The sequence below is a fragment of the Microcebus murinus genome, chromosome 5 (genome assembly GCF_040939455.1).
Source record: "Microcebus murinus isolate Inina chromosome 5, M.murinus_Inina_mat1.0, whole genome shotgun sequence".
Lineage (NCBI taxonomy): Eukaryota > Metazoa > Chordata > Mammalia > Primates > Cheirogaleidae > Microcebus > Microcebus murinus.
This window is the reverse complement of record NC_134108.1, coordinates 90,593,399-90,610,097: the sequence shown is the minus strand read 5'-3', so window position 1 is coordinate 90,610,097 and position 16,699 is coordinate 90,593,399. Positions and strand designations below refer to the sequence as shown.

Genomic DNA, 16,699 nt, shown 5'->3' with positions numbered 1-16,699 from the left:
ATACTCTGGCTTTTGTAGCTTTTTTCCTTGCCTTTGACAATTTCTTTTCTTTTTCTTTTCAATCTTAGAATGCATTTTTTAAAGTATGTGTGTGCGTATATATATATATATGTGCATATGTTGTGTGTGTATATGTGCATGTATATTTTATTGAAGAAAGTATAGTTGTATATAGTCTAAGCTATCTTATTGTCATTATGTCTGAAGTCAGAGAATTGTTCTCCTGCTCTGAATTTTTTCTGTAGGTACCTGCAAGAAAATAAACACAATCCTGCTTTTTAAGTAGGTTCTACTATATTTCACTATGGAGGAGTGTCCACAATGAATTGAAAAGAAAAAATATTGTTCACACCTCACTAAACCATCAGGTTAGGTCCTGTTTCCAGACTGGTGGAGGCATGAGGCTGTAGTGCAAACTGCCTGTCCTCTCTTCATTGTGTATAAACATTGACCTTTCAGAATTCATTGTAGGCTAACTGCCTCAGAGAAGTTCAAACTTAGGTGCAAAAGTGATATTATATATTTTTAATTTTCTGAGATTTCATTGCAATTTTTAAATGCTATATCTAACCTGATTCTCCTTTCTTTGAAATCCTGGTCTTTCATACAGCCTTTAACAAATATCACAATAGACTTTGTTATTTTTGCAGAAAATTTTCTATTTTCAAAATTGCTAGCTTGGATATAATGTCATTTTCTACCTAAATAAGAATAAGCACTGACATTGATTTTTTTCATGCTTTCTCTTCAATTATGATCTTAACTAAACTTGATAAAACACAGATGTACACATGTATACCAATGATGTATATGCTTTATCAGCAAAAGCATCTTTACTTCTAACTTTTATAAAATTCTAGGCCAATATATATATATATATATGTATATATATATATATATACACACACACACACACACATACATATGAAAGGGAAAACAGAAAAACAGGTACTCTAAGATGGTATTTGCATGATGGACTGAGCATTTGAATGAATGGCTATGAGACAGTTACTTGTGTTCTGAAACAAGGATTTCTTCTGCCTTGAATGGAACTGCGGCATAAGCTAATTATTCATTGTAAATGTCTTGGGAGATGCTATTTGCCAGACTGTAAAGTAGCCAATAGACTCTGGCTTGGATTTGATGATGGTGATACAAGGATTAGAAAATGACAGTTCTTGAGAAAAAAATAATTTTGGATTTTCTTTATTTCTTTATCAGTGTAGACTGTTTCTTTTTGCCTTAGTTTTAAAGAACTTGAGTTATTTATGGTATAAACCCTTCTACTTCCAAAAAGGATGAGGGCCACTTTACAAAGTAAAAACAAACATAAGCAGAAAAATTAAAAATACAGAAACAAAAAAGCCTATACATTAACTAGCTAAGAATCTCAATTAAAGCTTATTAAAACAGGCCAAATTATTCTGATTTCTAGTAATAGCTTACATATTACCAAAGTAATACTAAGATTTTACTGTAATAGTTATTTAAAAATAATGAGTATATGTGCATATATATATAATTTCAGAAAATGTAAAAACACTGATGTCAATTATCTCCCTTCTTATATGAAAAAGAACAAATAAAGTATTTCCCATCCTAATTATTTTTTGCTCTTTTTAAAATTTCTTTGTTGTTTGAACAGATTAAGGAAATCCTTAATTCGTGGATTGTTGCATTATACATTTAATAGTGACTTAATTATTAACAATACAAAAAACAGTTTTGGCAATTAAAACAACATAAAGAATCATGTAATCAACAAACATTTTACATTCGATAAATATTCTCATAGTTTCAATTTACGATGTACTTACATTTTGTATTCCTTTTAAATAAAGAACCAAATCAAGAAGAACAGCAGAAACTAGCATTCCAAATTCAATATATTTTAAAATATAGAAATATATTTAAACAGCATATTTAAAGAATAATATAATAGACTTCCATTTCTTATTCTCTCAATGGTACACTATTAATTAAAAATATATTACTTAATGTATCCCGTTATATTGTCAAATTTTCTTTAAGATAAACTGTATTTTAAAATATTGCAATATACCTGAATTACAAACAAACCCATAACATTTTCGAAGCCATGTCTGATATACGTTTTGTTTGAAAAATCAAAAAATGGGATTAATAAATGGTGCTTTAGGAATATTCTAGACAAACTGTAAATAAGCCTAACCATAGAGCCACCATAAATAACAACTTACCAATCTAAAGGTCATTCTCCAAAAAGTCAGTGTGTGTTAAAGAAAGGCCTTAGAAGCCATTAAAACGGAGAGAAAAATAAATTAATTTCAGAGGGAAGAACATGCATGCACACACACACACAGACACACACCAGAACCTTCCCGTTTAGAATTATTTGTTCTTGGAGGAAGGTTTATAAAATCCCTTTACAAAATAAGGTTTTCATTGAGCTCATTCTCAAAGATATGAAAAATGGATTTCAGCTGTTCTTAAGAAATGGCAATTCTCTGAAAGCCATCCTGGGATTTTTGGTAATTTCCTCCAGTTTAGTTTCAGTGCCCCAAATAAAACCCCTTGCATAACATCAATCAGCAAACTCAGTCATAAAGGTGAGCTAACGAAAATGGCTCTGTCGGCATCTTCTGCTCTGGTACATTTTATGCATGCAGTGTCTGTGGGGAGGAAAGTGGAGCACATGCAAATTTTTCTTTATTTTGGACTAGGCTTTTAAATCTGAAAAAAAAAAATCTGTAGCAGTAGTGTTCTAGATAATAGGCAGACATGATTTATTTGAGGTAAGAAGGTTGTACTACAATTTTTTAGTGTTAAATTGGAAAGTTATAGACACAGGCTCAAGCCTGTCTCCACAGAATTCTTGAATCTTTGAGCTCTTTGCAAAGTCTACAATCCACAAGCCAAAAAGAAACATGCTCCTACAGTTACACCAGTTCTGTTAAAGCAAACATTTGTAACAATTATGTCCAATCTTTTAGCTTCTGTGTTCTGCCTACCATTTATTTATTCAAATCTAGTTCAACATTTCACTTTATCTAATGAAGCAGAAACTTCTAAAAGAAGAATTGTGTTTATCCACCAATTTTTGTTTGGATTGTTATTTTTTTTAAGTTTTATTTTTAAATAAATAGCCTATCATGGTTTTCACTGGCACAGTATAAATAAACATATTCAATTTCCTTCAACAATATCGAATGATCAAAGGAGTTCTGTCTAATCTCAGAATATTATATAAAAATTGTATTAGAAAAAATGTTGAAATGGAATTGAATCGAACTCAGCATTTCCCATTCAGAATTAGACTGGGTGATTTACTGTGTAACATAGTGGACCATAAAGTAGATTTTATTGATAAAGCATCAACAAAAAAAGAATATATACCTTTAAATAAATAAAAATGACTATATACATTATATTGTACATAGGGAAGGAGATGAAATGAGCCAAACTAATTTTAGAAAATTCCCCTTTTGTCTGAAAGTATGCTTTTTATTGTAGTCATAAACCTTAATACAGATCTGTTTGTTATTATCGATATTATTTAATATTAGTGGCAGCCACATGAGCGCACTACCATATTTCTGTATTTTTTCAAAATGACATTGGCGCTGTCGTCAAAGTACAGAACAGAGATGGCGTTTAATTTAGTTGGAGCACAACAAGGCTTTGGTACATGGTCAGGAAACATCAGATGAACCTGGAAAAGAAAAACATGTTTTGATCTTTTAAGAAATAGAATAAACATTTTGTTTGCAGCTTTATAATACTATGTTGTTTTAACATTCACAACCAGGCCCGCTCTTAAGCAGAGGACCCTTCTCCTATTTATGTTTGATGACTGGGGTGGATGGGGACTGGTGGTGAAGGATGTATTCTTACGCATTAACACCCAGAACCAACCCAGAAGTTCTAATTATGTGTTGGGTCCCTGAAAAATATTTCACCAAATAAGGAAAAGTCTCTCTATGGAATATTCAGTGGAAATTTTCCTGGGGGAAGAACATGAACTGCTTTTAGTTGAAATGGCTATATCTATTTACATCATGAGCAATATGGAAGTTATAAGTACAAATCAGTAAAGATAGACAGTTGGACTGCAGAAGAATTGGGATCTAAGATTTACCTTTTAAAAGGATAATTAAACAATAAACCGTAAATATGCCACCTCTTAATTTTCCATGGTAAAGGAAGCATAAAAGTCATCATAAAATAAAATCCAGGTATAATCCAATCCTTGCTTTAAAGCAATGATTTCAACTCTTCTCCATTGAATTTATTTTACCAGATTGGCTGCAGTTCAGTATCCTTTTATTTTCTTTTTCCCTTGCCCACTCCTTCACAAGTGCCAAAAAGCAGGCTACACTAAATCAGAAGCAAAGAGTCTAGATATTTTATAAATCGAATATCCATCTCCCCAAAAGTCTAGAAAGGTGGTTGTATATGACAAGTGAAATGCTTAAATTAAGGGGCATTTTGATCAGTCTGCCAGTCTGCTTATGATTTGCAATAATTGAGCAAGGAACCGGAGTACAGTTCCCCCTTTTTCTACCCACGTACTCTGGCCCTTCCCTCAAAGGAGTTTATGGGAAGTCCTATTGATGAGTCTTACGGGATCTACAAAAAGTAAATACAGCCTCTTAGAGTTTTGGCTGCACAACGTTCTGGCTGAAATGATATAGGGGCCCTGCATGTGGACAGAAACAGCAGGAAAAATGAGGTGATGTGACATGAACTTGAAATTTCCTAAGACCTCACAAAAGTAAAAGTTGGATAGTTTCTACAAATTTCAGATGCAGCTTGTGTCCCTCATCAGCTTTATCTTCCATGACCCGCACGTACATGATTGATAACCCCCTGTTTTAATGGCCTTGGCAGCCTTACAGAAAATGGATTGTTCTTGAATGGTTTCTCGAATATATTAGTCACAAACATGCTTTCCTTTAACAACAAACATGCCTGTCTTCTTGTTCCATGTCCTTTGCAGAACAAACGTAGAGCGTGCATAATGCCAGGAAAAAAAAAAAAGCATCAAGCTTCCCATGCGCGCTCCAGTTTTGTAATGACTTATGTCCGACATCCCGGGACGGAGAGGCAGAGCAGCGTGTCTTGTTCCAAGTTCATGTCACATTTTTTTTTTTAAATGTTTGTTCTTCGACACTGCCTGCTAGACTACAGTCATAAGAGCTGGCAACATGTAATTATATATTTATAAGAAAATAAAAAAAAAAAAGAAAGAAAAGTGGAGGGGAGGCAGTATTTGAAAAAAGGTATTTTTCAATAAGTAAGCATTGCTTAGCCTGAGGGACCCTTTAATACATTAGATACATATCTAAGAAAGCAAAAGTCTGCTTTCTTCGTCATTGAAATGACCATGAAAAGAGGCAAAGAACTTTGTGAGAAACTAAGTGACATTATTCTATAAGCTAATAGAAGTTGTTCCTCTGTGATCCTACAGAAAGATAGTGATTATGAAGAGTCCTTCCATGGATGAAACAGCACTATACCTTTCTATCTGATAAGCTTTCATGGTAATGTGATTTCTCATAAACAAGAAGGAAAGCTGAACTTCTTAGAGAGTCTTTATTCTGCTGGAAGTTCAAATATAACCCACCCTTGCAGAGCCTACCTCCTTCTCATCACCACAAAAGCGCTATCCCATATCAAGAAATGCTTATATTTACAGACAACAAAGATAAAGGAATATCAGACCTTAAAATCCCGCTAGGAACTTATTGTATATCTGGTATAAGGCAGTGAAGCAGGTAATCTCATTGGTTAAGGACCAATAAAAAGAACATATATAAATGACTACCTATCAAAATGCATATTTGTCTCTCTCTTTCTACCTCAAGGTTATTTCCAAAGTCTTTAATAATGTCCATGCCATAATGGACAATAATTGTCATAGATGTGCCTTTTTGGTTTCTAGCTATTTTGTAGTATCTTAGGAAGTAAATAAAGGTACCAGTAAAACATCAAGTCATTCAAGTATTAGATATAGATATATATATATAGATATAGATATATATATATAAAATTTCTTATTTCTTATTCAGAAGGCAACTAGGATACTCCTTCCATCAGCTATAAATTTTAAATTATGGGAAAAAACTCAAACTTCTAGAGAGTCAAGTCCACACAAATTCAAAGAGTAATTCTTTTTTTTTCTTTCATAAACAAGCTCACCCATAAAGATGGCTTTTTCCAGTATCTACTCTTCTCTTACTGCCAGCGACCAAACAACTCCACTTCCATTATTAAATCTTGATTCTAAAGTGATATATCCCCTCCCTTTCCTCCTAAATACAAAAAATTAACATTTCCATATTAATCCAAACATTAATTTGGAATTATGCCACATAGTCTGGCATACCTTCTAGCAGCCTCTCACTGAGTCTTCCAGAGATTGTCCCTTTGGCACACCAGTAAGTCACGACACAAGGTATGCCAGACTCCTAAGAGCTTTCGCAAGCTCATTAGATACAGCACAACCAGTTAGAGACCATCAAGGCAACTGTCCACTATCTTGTTCATAAAAATAAGCTTAGGATACTATATAATTAATCACTGCTAAAATTCTGGGAGCATGGAAGGGAAATAAGGAAGGATAATTTCCACTTTAAAGATTACAGGAGGAAAAGAATAAGAAGGGGTCGGGGAGAACAATAACCAAGAAATAGAAATTAGTCTCCTACTTGTATACTACATTAAAGAACTTTTATAAAACCAAAGTATGTTATGGGACATTCTAAAAGAATTAGAGTAACAGCCCTCAGACGAAGTTCTGTACAGCAATTATTCAATGTTTTTGCAATAATTACTAATGAATCGCTGGGTTGGAAAAACACCCCTGGGAACCTGTGTGCTTCGTCATATTGTGTAGAGAAGAAATCACTGCAGAATGACCATTTCATGTGATTACTCCAATTTTCCTAGCTGAATCCTTCCCCAGTCTAGAATCAGGATTGCTCTTTAAATCAGCCTGAATTTCCCAACCACACCCATAATTGTTATTTCAGTTCTAAAAAAGAAGTTTGAAAAGAGGAAATAATGAACTGATAATTGTAATAGATGCTTTCCTTTAAAACAACTTTATACTGTGCTTGCAATATAAGCCGTTTCCAAAAGCAACGTATACCAGAGTCTGAACTATGGCGTGGTTGGTGGCATTCATATGGGCATTAAGTGGAAAAGCACATTCTCCGTCACAATAAAATGCAGCATATCCTTCTGGTGCTATAATCCAGTCCTAAAATGCACACAAAACAAGAGAAAAATAAAAATAATTCTTAAAGAATACTCAAATATATTTCATCCAAAAATGTTTACATTTTTGGTCTAACAGTTATTCTAATAGGGTAGGATAGCCTCCCCCACACCCTTTAATTTAATTTTAAGTTAGAGTTTACAAAAAAAGTATAAATATTTTCATAAGATATTCTCCTCTCTGATTTCTCTCAAGAGGTTACTATGTAAGATATTCATAGTACATATTAATCCATGTATTCATGAATAAAAGCATAATCATGAAATAGCATTTGCAATAATGTTTAAACAGGAAATGATGAACTCTGGAAAGTTCAAGTGAACCAGAAAGGAAAGGGAGAATAAACTTAATTGAGATAATTCTCATTACTTCTTAATAACTCATTCCTGGTTTTAGAAGTCTGACAACCTCCAAAAGCTTTAATATTTGTTCCATGTGCTGTTTTTCTTTCCGTTCATGCATTAACTTTATAGTCTATTTAGATGAAATGAATTGGAGCAAATTCCTAAAAACCATACATGAAAAATTTTAGGAAGCTAAAAAATTGACACATGGAATTGTTGCCTTGATTTTTTCCCCCAGAGAAATAAAACTTGATACAAATCTAAGAAATCATTAAATTATGCATATTGAAGGTTTATCATTAAATTTGAAAATACTTACATACTTACATTTTAATATTTGTCAATAAGATAGCTCATACATAAGCATCTATTACAATGGGATATTAGAAGACATCTAAAAACTTTTTATTTTCATTTTTTTTCTTTATTTTGGCATATTATGGGGGTACAAATTTTAAGGTTTCAAAAAATGCCCTTTCCCTCCCTCCCCCCACAAGTCTGAGTTTCCAGCGTGACCATCCCCCAGATGGTGCACATCTCACTCATTATGTATGTATATACCCACCCCCCTCCCCCCTCCCACCTGCCCAATACCCAATTACTGTAGTACCTATGTGTCCACTTAGGTGCTGCTCAGTTAATACCAGTTTGCTGGTGAGTATATGTGGTGTTTGTTTTTCCATTCTTGGGATACTTCACTTAGTAGTATGGGTTCCAGCTCTAACCAGGAAAATATAAGATGTGCTATATCACCATTGTTTCTTAGAGCTGAATAGTACTCCATGGTATACATATACCACATTTTATTAATCCATTCTTGGATTGATGGGCACTTGGGCTGTTTCCACAGCCTTGTGATTATGAATTGTACTGTCACCACATAGAGCCATTAAAAATTATTTTGGTTAAATTTTTTCTCCTCATTCTATTTGTGAAGATTATCTAAACAATACAATTTTTAAGCAAGTAAAGTTTTTTTGCCTGTACATCTACCTCATGACAGAGACATTGTAATTGAGTGTTCTATTTCCTAGACCAATAATTTGGGACCCTAAGGGGGTGAATGCAGTTGCTTGTACTACATGAACAAATTTTCTATTATAATAACATTAAACGACGGAACTCTTTATTCACTTCCTAAATAGCATAGGGTTATATTTCTTCTTCAGTATAGTTGTTTTGGACTGTAAAACTTACTAATTATGCTTCCATGGTGAAAGGATAATGGAGAAATGAAAATAAGGTGGCTAAGCCATATACTAAATGATCATATCAAAAATCATTAGGCATTGCATTGGAAAAATTGGTGACAAAGATTATGGGTTATTTTCAAAGATCTATGATAAAGCAGAGAAAAAGCATCTAAGTTGACTGAACATTCTTACCTGCCATCCCAGATCCCGGAAACTCACATAGAGTTCATGCTTCTTACAGGCTTGTTTTTGTTCACTTGTGTTATAATCTGAAGATAAAAATCACATTTTAAACAATTGGTTGCTTATCAGAAGTACTAATATTCCTTTTGTGAGATCCCTGATAAGATCTTTTAAAAAGGGTTATATTTGAAGTTATAGAATATGAGTTTAAATTAGAGCCACGTATTCCCCATGTGAATTTCAGTTGTCACTTGTCCTAAGTTTCTTCTTTAAAATGTAGAAAATATCTTATGAAGGTATTTGCCTTATGAAACTCTTACACAGGTTCTGTTAGATAACGTATATGACAGGACACAGCCTGGTGCCTGCCCAATGATTGTGTATTAGCTGCTCAATGAATGTTAATTCATTTATTCATTCACACTACAGTCTGGTATTTAATATACATATATATATTAAATATTTTTAACATCTTCTGTGAGGCAGACATGGGGGTTTTCATTGATTTTATTTTGTTAATAATAAACATCTTAAACTCAGGATTTTCCAAGCTGAGTTTCTAATCATCCCCCCAAAACGTGTCTATCTGTAGACTTTTCCATTCTTGACTGATGGAAGTTGCCCAAGCCAAAAAACAAAAACAGGAAACAAAAAACTGAGAATCAAAATTTTCCTTTTTTGCTCTTTCATTTCCACATCTAATCCCACATTTCCAGGAAATCCCTAATTTCCTGGGAAATCTAATCCCTAATTTCCAGGAAATCCCACACACTCTCTTCCAATAGGTCCGAAATCCACCTGTTCTCACTGCTGCTATCACGGTCCTGGCCCAAGCCACCATCCTCTCTAGCTGGATTACCACAATATCCTCAATGCTATTCTCCCTGTTTCTTCCCTTGATGCACCTACAAGAAGGCAGTCAAGTGGACCTTTGGACCAACAAACTTAATGATGGCACTCTCCTTCAAGAAGTCCCGCTATGGCTCCCATACCACCAAGAGTGTAATATCCTCCCAGTGGTTGGAAGGCTCTATTTGATTTGGCCTCATTACCTCTCTGACTCATTTCTTATTACTCTTCTGCTCCTTCACCTTGCTCTGGCCACAACACCACCTTGCTGTTTTGCATGCAGCTGGGCTTGCTCTCAACCTAGGGCCTTTATTCTCACCAGTCTTTGAAATGCTCTTCCTCAGGTAGCTACATGGCTAATTTTTATATCTTCAAGTCTTTGCCTATGCATCGTCTTCTCAAAGAGGCTTTCACTGGCTATCCTATTTAATATTGTAATTCCCACACTGATAGTCTTGATTTCTCACCGTGTTCTTTTTTTCCCATTTCGTTTATCATTTTTTGAAATGCTAACCATTTGCTCATTTATGATATGCATCACTTCTTGTGTGTTTCCTCCCACTATAATGCCAGCTCCACGTGGGCAAGGATCTTGTTTGGCTCTGTTTCAATCACCGATGTACCCCAAGTGCCAGGAACAGTGTTTGGCACATGATAGGCACTCAATAAATATTTGTGGAGTTAGCCGGGCGCGGTGGCTCACGCCTGTAATCCTAGCACTTTGGGAGGCTGAGGCGGGCGGATCGCTCAAGGTCAGGAGTTCGAAACCAGCCTGAGCGAGACCCCGTCTCTACCAAAAATAGAAAGAAATTAATTGACCAACTAAAATATATATATATACAAAACATTAGCCGGGCATGGTGGCGCATGCCTGTAGTCCTAGCTACTCGGGAGGCTGAGGCAGTAGGATCGCTGAGCCCAGGAGATTGAGGTTGCTGTGAGCCAGGCTGACGCCATGGCACTCACTCTAGCCTGGGCAACAAAGTGAGACTCTGTCTCAAAAAAAAAAAAAAAAAAATATTTGTGGAGTTAATGAACAAATTCCTCATAATGTTCCACAAATTATTTGAGGCAAATTAATTATATTACTTTCACTATATATTTTGGACTGTAATCTGAAATACCCTTAACTTTTTATAATTGTTTAAAAGGATTAAGTATCAATGCAGAACCCCAATCTTGCATCTAGAATAAAGCAAAATGCTATAGAAACACAGGACTTTACAGATCATTTTTCTTTGGTGTCTTCTCTGGAGTTTGTTCACACTTTACAAAACATTCTAAAAGCTCACCTGCTTCACGTGTTTCTAACATGAAATACGAAAGAAAGAAAATGAAAGAGCAGGAGAATTTATTTCAAAGAAAATTTGTGTTTGGTATCATCTCCCAGTTTAATGATCTTCAAATTCTAATGAAAATGTACCACATTAACGCTCAAACAGGCCCATCATTGCCTCTCACAATTACTTCAAATAATTATTTGTCTGATGTCAGTCTAGAAAACAAGATAATGGTTAAATTTTGAACTCAAGGTATTTTTCTTATTTCTAGATCAGTTTTATTCCTACTGTGCAATTAACTTTATTAAAACAAATTAAATAAATAGATAATGAAAAATGGAGGAAAGAGAATTTATTTGAGTCTATGAACTCTTGTTCTTCAGGGAAACTTCTTTCTCAGTCTAAATAATAGCACCGATTTAACTTTCTTCCGGCAATGTACAAGTGTACTTTAACAGTAAACATGAAAAAAATATTCTCTGTATCATTTTTAGGCAAAAGGAATAATTGATTTTGGGTATCAGTTTGATTTCATAAACTTCCTTGATATTCAAAATAAAAAAAAAAAAAGTATAAGCTACGCACTAGATTAGGAATTAGCAAACCTTTTCTTTAAAGAGCCAGATAGTAAATATTTTAGGCTCAATGGTCTCCCTTGCAATGACTTCACTTTGCTGCCATAGCATGAAAGTAGTCATAGACCACATGTAAGTGCATGGGTGTGTCTACATTCTAATAAAATTTTACTTGTGGATACTAAAATTTGAATCTCATGAGATTTCTACATGTTACAAAATAATAATATTCTTTTTTTTTCAAACATTAAAAAATGTAAACACCATTCTTACATAGTGGGCCATACAAAAACAGGTGATAGACTGTACAGACATGGGCCCCCCTTTGTGGACCCCTGCACTAGATAATAATGGGAATAAATATTGATTCATTCATCTCTGTCTTAACTAAAAATATTAAGTATGAATAAAACCATTGTAGCCAATAACACATATGAGTGTATATGAAAAGTCATAAATTATATATATGATTATTTGAATTTCATGTTTATAAAAAAAAGAAAGAAAATAAAACTTAAAAGTCAAAACGTATCTGTTCTACTTATGTAGCTTTTTATGCAGGCTAAGTGATGTATATTATGTAACATCACATAAAGGTAACAAGCAATGAAATTTATAACAGGATCTGGCTCCAAGAGTCTGATTTCATAGAGCATTTAGGACCATATGCTTATTCTGTCAGAAATAAAAATTAATGGATACCGAGTAAAGTAAATGTTGTACCCAAATTAGCAAAGTCTGCAGTCAGGTTTACTATAAATGGTTGGCAGAGTAAGCAGTGGGAGGAAAGGCAGGAAACTAAATTTATATCTTTTAAAATATCAATGGGCAGCTTTTAGGACATTGAAATGAAATGGACATAATTCTACTGTTGATGAACCTGCCTCCAAATGAAGAGTCATAGCATAAATTACTAAAATGTTCTGATGCTGCAGTCAACACTAGGAAAAGTAAAGTAACATGCCTCAGCCACATGCAGATGTTATAAAAACAACATTTCTGTTTTGTCTCTTAATGGTACATATATGGGGAAACTAATGCCAAAATATAGTAAATATTGTTAAATATTTTATACAAGTCTTTTATGGTCAATTTCTAGAAAGAGTTTATATTTAATCATTTTTAGTTTGATTTAAAAATATTATTGTCTTATAATAAAATAATGAAAAACAAAATAAAATACATAGAGGTAAAAAAGTGATATAAAAATATAAAAATTCTGAATGTGGAAAAAGGGGAATGCTAGTACACTGCTGGTGAGAATGTAAATTCACACAACCACTATGGAAAACAGTATAGAGATTGTTAAAAAAAAAAAAAAAAGTAAAAAGAGATCTACCATATGATTCAGCCATTCCACAGCTGTGTATATATTCAAAAGAAAGGAAATCAGTATATCAAAGAGATAATTGCATACTCATGTTTATTGCAGTATTATTTACAAGACATGGAAGTAACCTAAGGGTCTATCAGTAGATGAATCAGTAAAGAAAATATGATACATACACAGAGTGGAATATTACTCAGCTATAAAAAATGAAATTCTGTCAGTTATAGCATGGCTGGAACAAGAGGACACTATGTTAAGTGAAATAAACCAAACAGAGAAAGACAAATATCATATATTCTCATATGTGGGAGCTAAAAAAAAGTTGATCTCATGGAGGTAGAGAGTAGACAGTTACCAGAGGCTGGAAGGGTAGTGGGGATGGGGGGATAAAGAGAGGTTGGTTAATGGGTACAAAAATATAGTAAGATAGAGGAAATAAGTTCTAGAGTTTGATAGCACAGTAGGATGATAGTAGTTAACAGTAATTTATTGTACATTTCAAAATAACTAGAAGAGCAGATTAAGAACATTACCAACACAAAGAAATAATAAATATTTGACGTGTTGGATATTCCAATTACCCTGATTTGATCATTACACATTGTATGCATCTATCAAATATATAACTTTGCTTCCCGTGGCATTTGTCTACCTCATGTTGCATCTAACAATCTGGCTCATAGCTATATCATTTCCCTACACATTTCAAATATCACATGCATCCCATAAATATTTACAATTATTATGTATCAATAAAAACAAATTTCTGAGATCTGCCTAGACTTTTAATGGTCTACACATTAGTTCCCGGAAAAGAAAAATGAATATGGGCTAGCCTCATTGTAAAGAATCAGAGAATCAAGTCCGAAAAACCCCATCACCAACATTGGTTTCTTCTCCTTTAAAATATAGCATTAGCTTCTTTAGGATATGACATATAGATATATCTATATTAGAGAAGAAAAATCAGAAACAGAATTTAAAATGTAAGTGTGACAATAGCTTAAATGAGCCAAATATGGTGAGAAACTGCTGTATCAAATCAAAAGAGGAGATATTAGCTTTCCCACTCTTAGTTCCCAAAGGGGAAAGGAGAAAAAGGAAGTTGGCACCTACAGCATTAGAACAGAAAACCTTAAATTATTTATAGAAAATTGAAAATGACAAAAAAAATGAAGGTATGAGAGGTGAAAAAGCAGGAATGGTGCTATAATAAGGTAAGTTTTGATATGGCCTTGAGGGTGGAGAAATCTATGATAGACCCCAAAACAAATAACAATTCCACCCAAAGATGCAGAAAAAGGTTTAAAATGCTATCGCTATTCTAGTTTAATTGACAACTTCCATACTCAATTAATTACTTAAATGTACGCACAACTAAGTCTTAATTACTGTTATTTATTTGTGTAGGGATATCTACCCAATTTTGAGTTTGTGTCAATACAAATGTGTGACACAAAGAGACCACAAAATAATAAATGTCGGATGTGTTTGCATAATTCTGCTTAGCAAAGTATGCATGTGGATGACACAATTAATGTCCTACCTGGGAGCTCATTGACATAAAACCTATCTACAAACCTAACTGCCTGTCAGATGACTCTGACAGTTCCCCAGACACCTCCTACCCACTATTTATTTCTACTTCTGACCTCACACTCTCTGACGCTCGCTATTTTGGTTAGCAGAATTATCACTCACCTAGTGGTCAGGCCTGAAAATGCAGCAAGTTTCTTGATTTTCTTTCTTTCCATCTCAGATCCTACATTCAATGGGCCTACAGAGCCCCATAAATTGATCCATTTCAGTTTTCTAGCCTAGCTAGCCTATTAAACTCCCTTCGTGTTCTTGGTTATCTCATACTTCCTGAATGTCCTCTGCTGGTAACCTTGAATCCTAAAATAACACTTCCAACCCTGCTCCCCTCCAACATCTCTGACCATAATTCTTTGGTCTCTTTTATGGAATTGCTTCTTCTCCTTGGCTTATACTTACAGTGTTGCTGTTCCAAGAGGCTCCATCTTGGTATTTTTCTCTTACTTTGCTTCCCGTGCCCTTTGTCAGCCTCATGCTGTATCTGAAAATTTGGCTCATAGCTATATCTTTTCCCAACTGTCCCACTGATTCATGACACTCCCCTCTCCAGAGTCCTGTCTCATCTGTCCCCACACCCAACAAATGCTAGCCCCAGCCCATGTGTTTCCATTCCTACTTCCCCTCTCTCCAGTCCATTTTCCTCATTGCTTGGAGTATTGTACTGGACTCCTAATCATTATTTGAGCTTTCTATCTCCTTTGTTGGCATCCCATCCTGCAATCTGCTGCCAAATTTAATGTTTTAAAGGGCATAACTGATTCTGCCTCTCCCTTTTCCGATTGCCTACCCAAAGATATCACAGCTCCTTGCCATCACATACCCTGCTCTTTATGATTTGGCCTCTGCATCATTTTCTAGCTGATATCACACTCCTCTCGTATAAGGATCCCAGCCATCCATGCCTTACAACTGTGCACGTACATCTGAAATGGTTTCATCCATGCCTCCATTTCTGGAAAATGTCTATTCTTTCTCATATAAGTCCATCATGAAGGGGTTTTGGCCATGCTTTGGTGCTTCTAAGCGCTCTATCTTTACTATTCTCAAGTGTCCTTATACCTACTCTAATAGAATTATCTCTCTATAATTGCTCATGTGCATGTCTTTCCCATTGTCTACGGGAGTGCTTTTATGAGAAGCAAGATCCCTGTGCTATCTGTCATTAATCAGCATGTAGTTATTACTATGCCTGGCAATAATGCATGTTTATTTAATATTGAATAAATATTATTTTCTAAGAAATCATTCCTAGATATATTCTCCCTGTGGAGTCTCTCTAGAGAGAGACTTGAAAATAGACACAATGCTTTAATGTATACGGGCAAGCCTTTGAAAAAAATTATGTACTTAATTGCTCAAATAGATTAGCCAAATTACATTAAAGACCCTAATATTCCTCTTCCTTCCAAAGTCTCAAAAGCCAAGAAATCTCAAGTGATCATAGCTATGAGTACTTGTGAGAGAATTTCTAGCATTTTCTGATGTCTGAACTCTTTATGTACCAGGTCTGAAAAACAAAACTAAATATGAAGTCATTTTAAAAATGACAATGACAATGGTAATGACATTGAAGAGCATTTGCCAGGAACCAGTGTTCTTAGTTCTTTAGACACAATAACTCATTTAATCCACACAACTCACATAATCCTACTCTGTGAGGCAGGTATTATTAGCATTCCCACTTTACACATGAGGAAAGAGAGGCAGACAGAAGTAACATCTTGTCCAAGATTATGCAACTAGTAGGCAGTAGAGCCAGTATTAAATGATAGATAGATGAAAGGTACATAAATATACAGATAGATAGATATAGCTAACCACAAATTATATATGCATCAAAATAATTGTTTTAGAAGGAGTTTCCAAATTATGCATCATTCAGGAAACAGATACCAGAATTCAGTGCTAATTACTACAGAAATCATGTGGATTAAAGGTGGTCTTACATGTGCAACATTGCACAATTTTCAGCACAGCATTTATTTTGAGAGTCCCCATTTGGAAACAAGGAAAATGTCTTTTTTGGAGTGACATAATTAAATAAACTGATGCTGGTTTGATCAAATATGTTGCAACAGTTGCAAAGAA

The 16,699-nt window shown here is 34.4% G+C and overlaps 1 protein-coding gene across 1 annotated transcript in view; it reads right to left on the bottom strand.

The window, feature by feature from the left end:
• Positions 1 to 44: 44 nt before the first annotated feature.
• Positions 45 to 16,699, bottom strand: part of BMP5 (bone morphogenetic protein 5) — a 123,980-nt gene continuing 107,325 nt past the window's right edge. The window contains exons 5-7 of the mRNA XM_012780792.3: positions 8,991 to 9,067; positions 7,133 to 7,243; positions 45 to 3,691 (exon numbers count right to left, since the gene is read on the bottom strand). Of these exons, the coding sequence (XP_012636246.1) occupies positions 3,542 to 3,691; positions 7,133 to 7,243; positions 8,991 to 9,067 (338 nt within the window). The 3' untranslated portion in view covers positions 45 to 3,541. The remainder of the gene's footprint in view (positions 3,692 to 7,132; positions 7,244 to 8,990; positions 9,068 to 16,699) is intronic.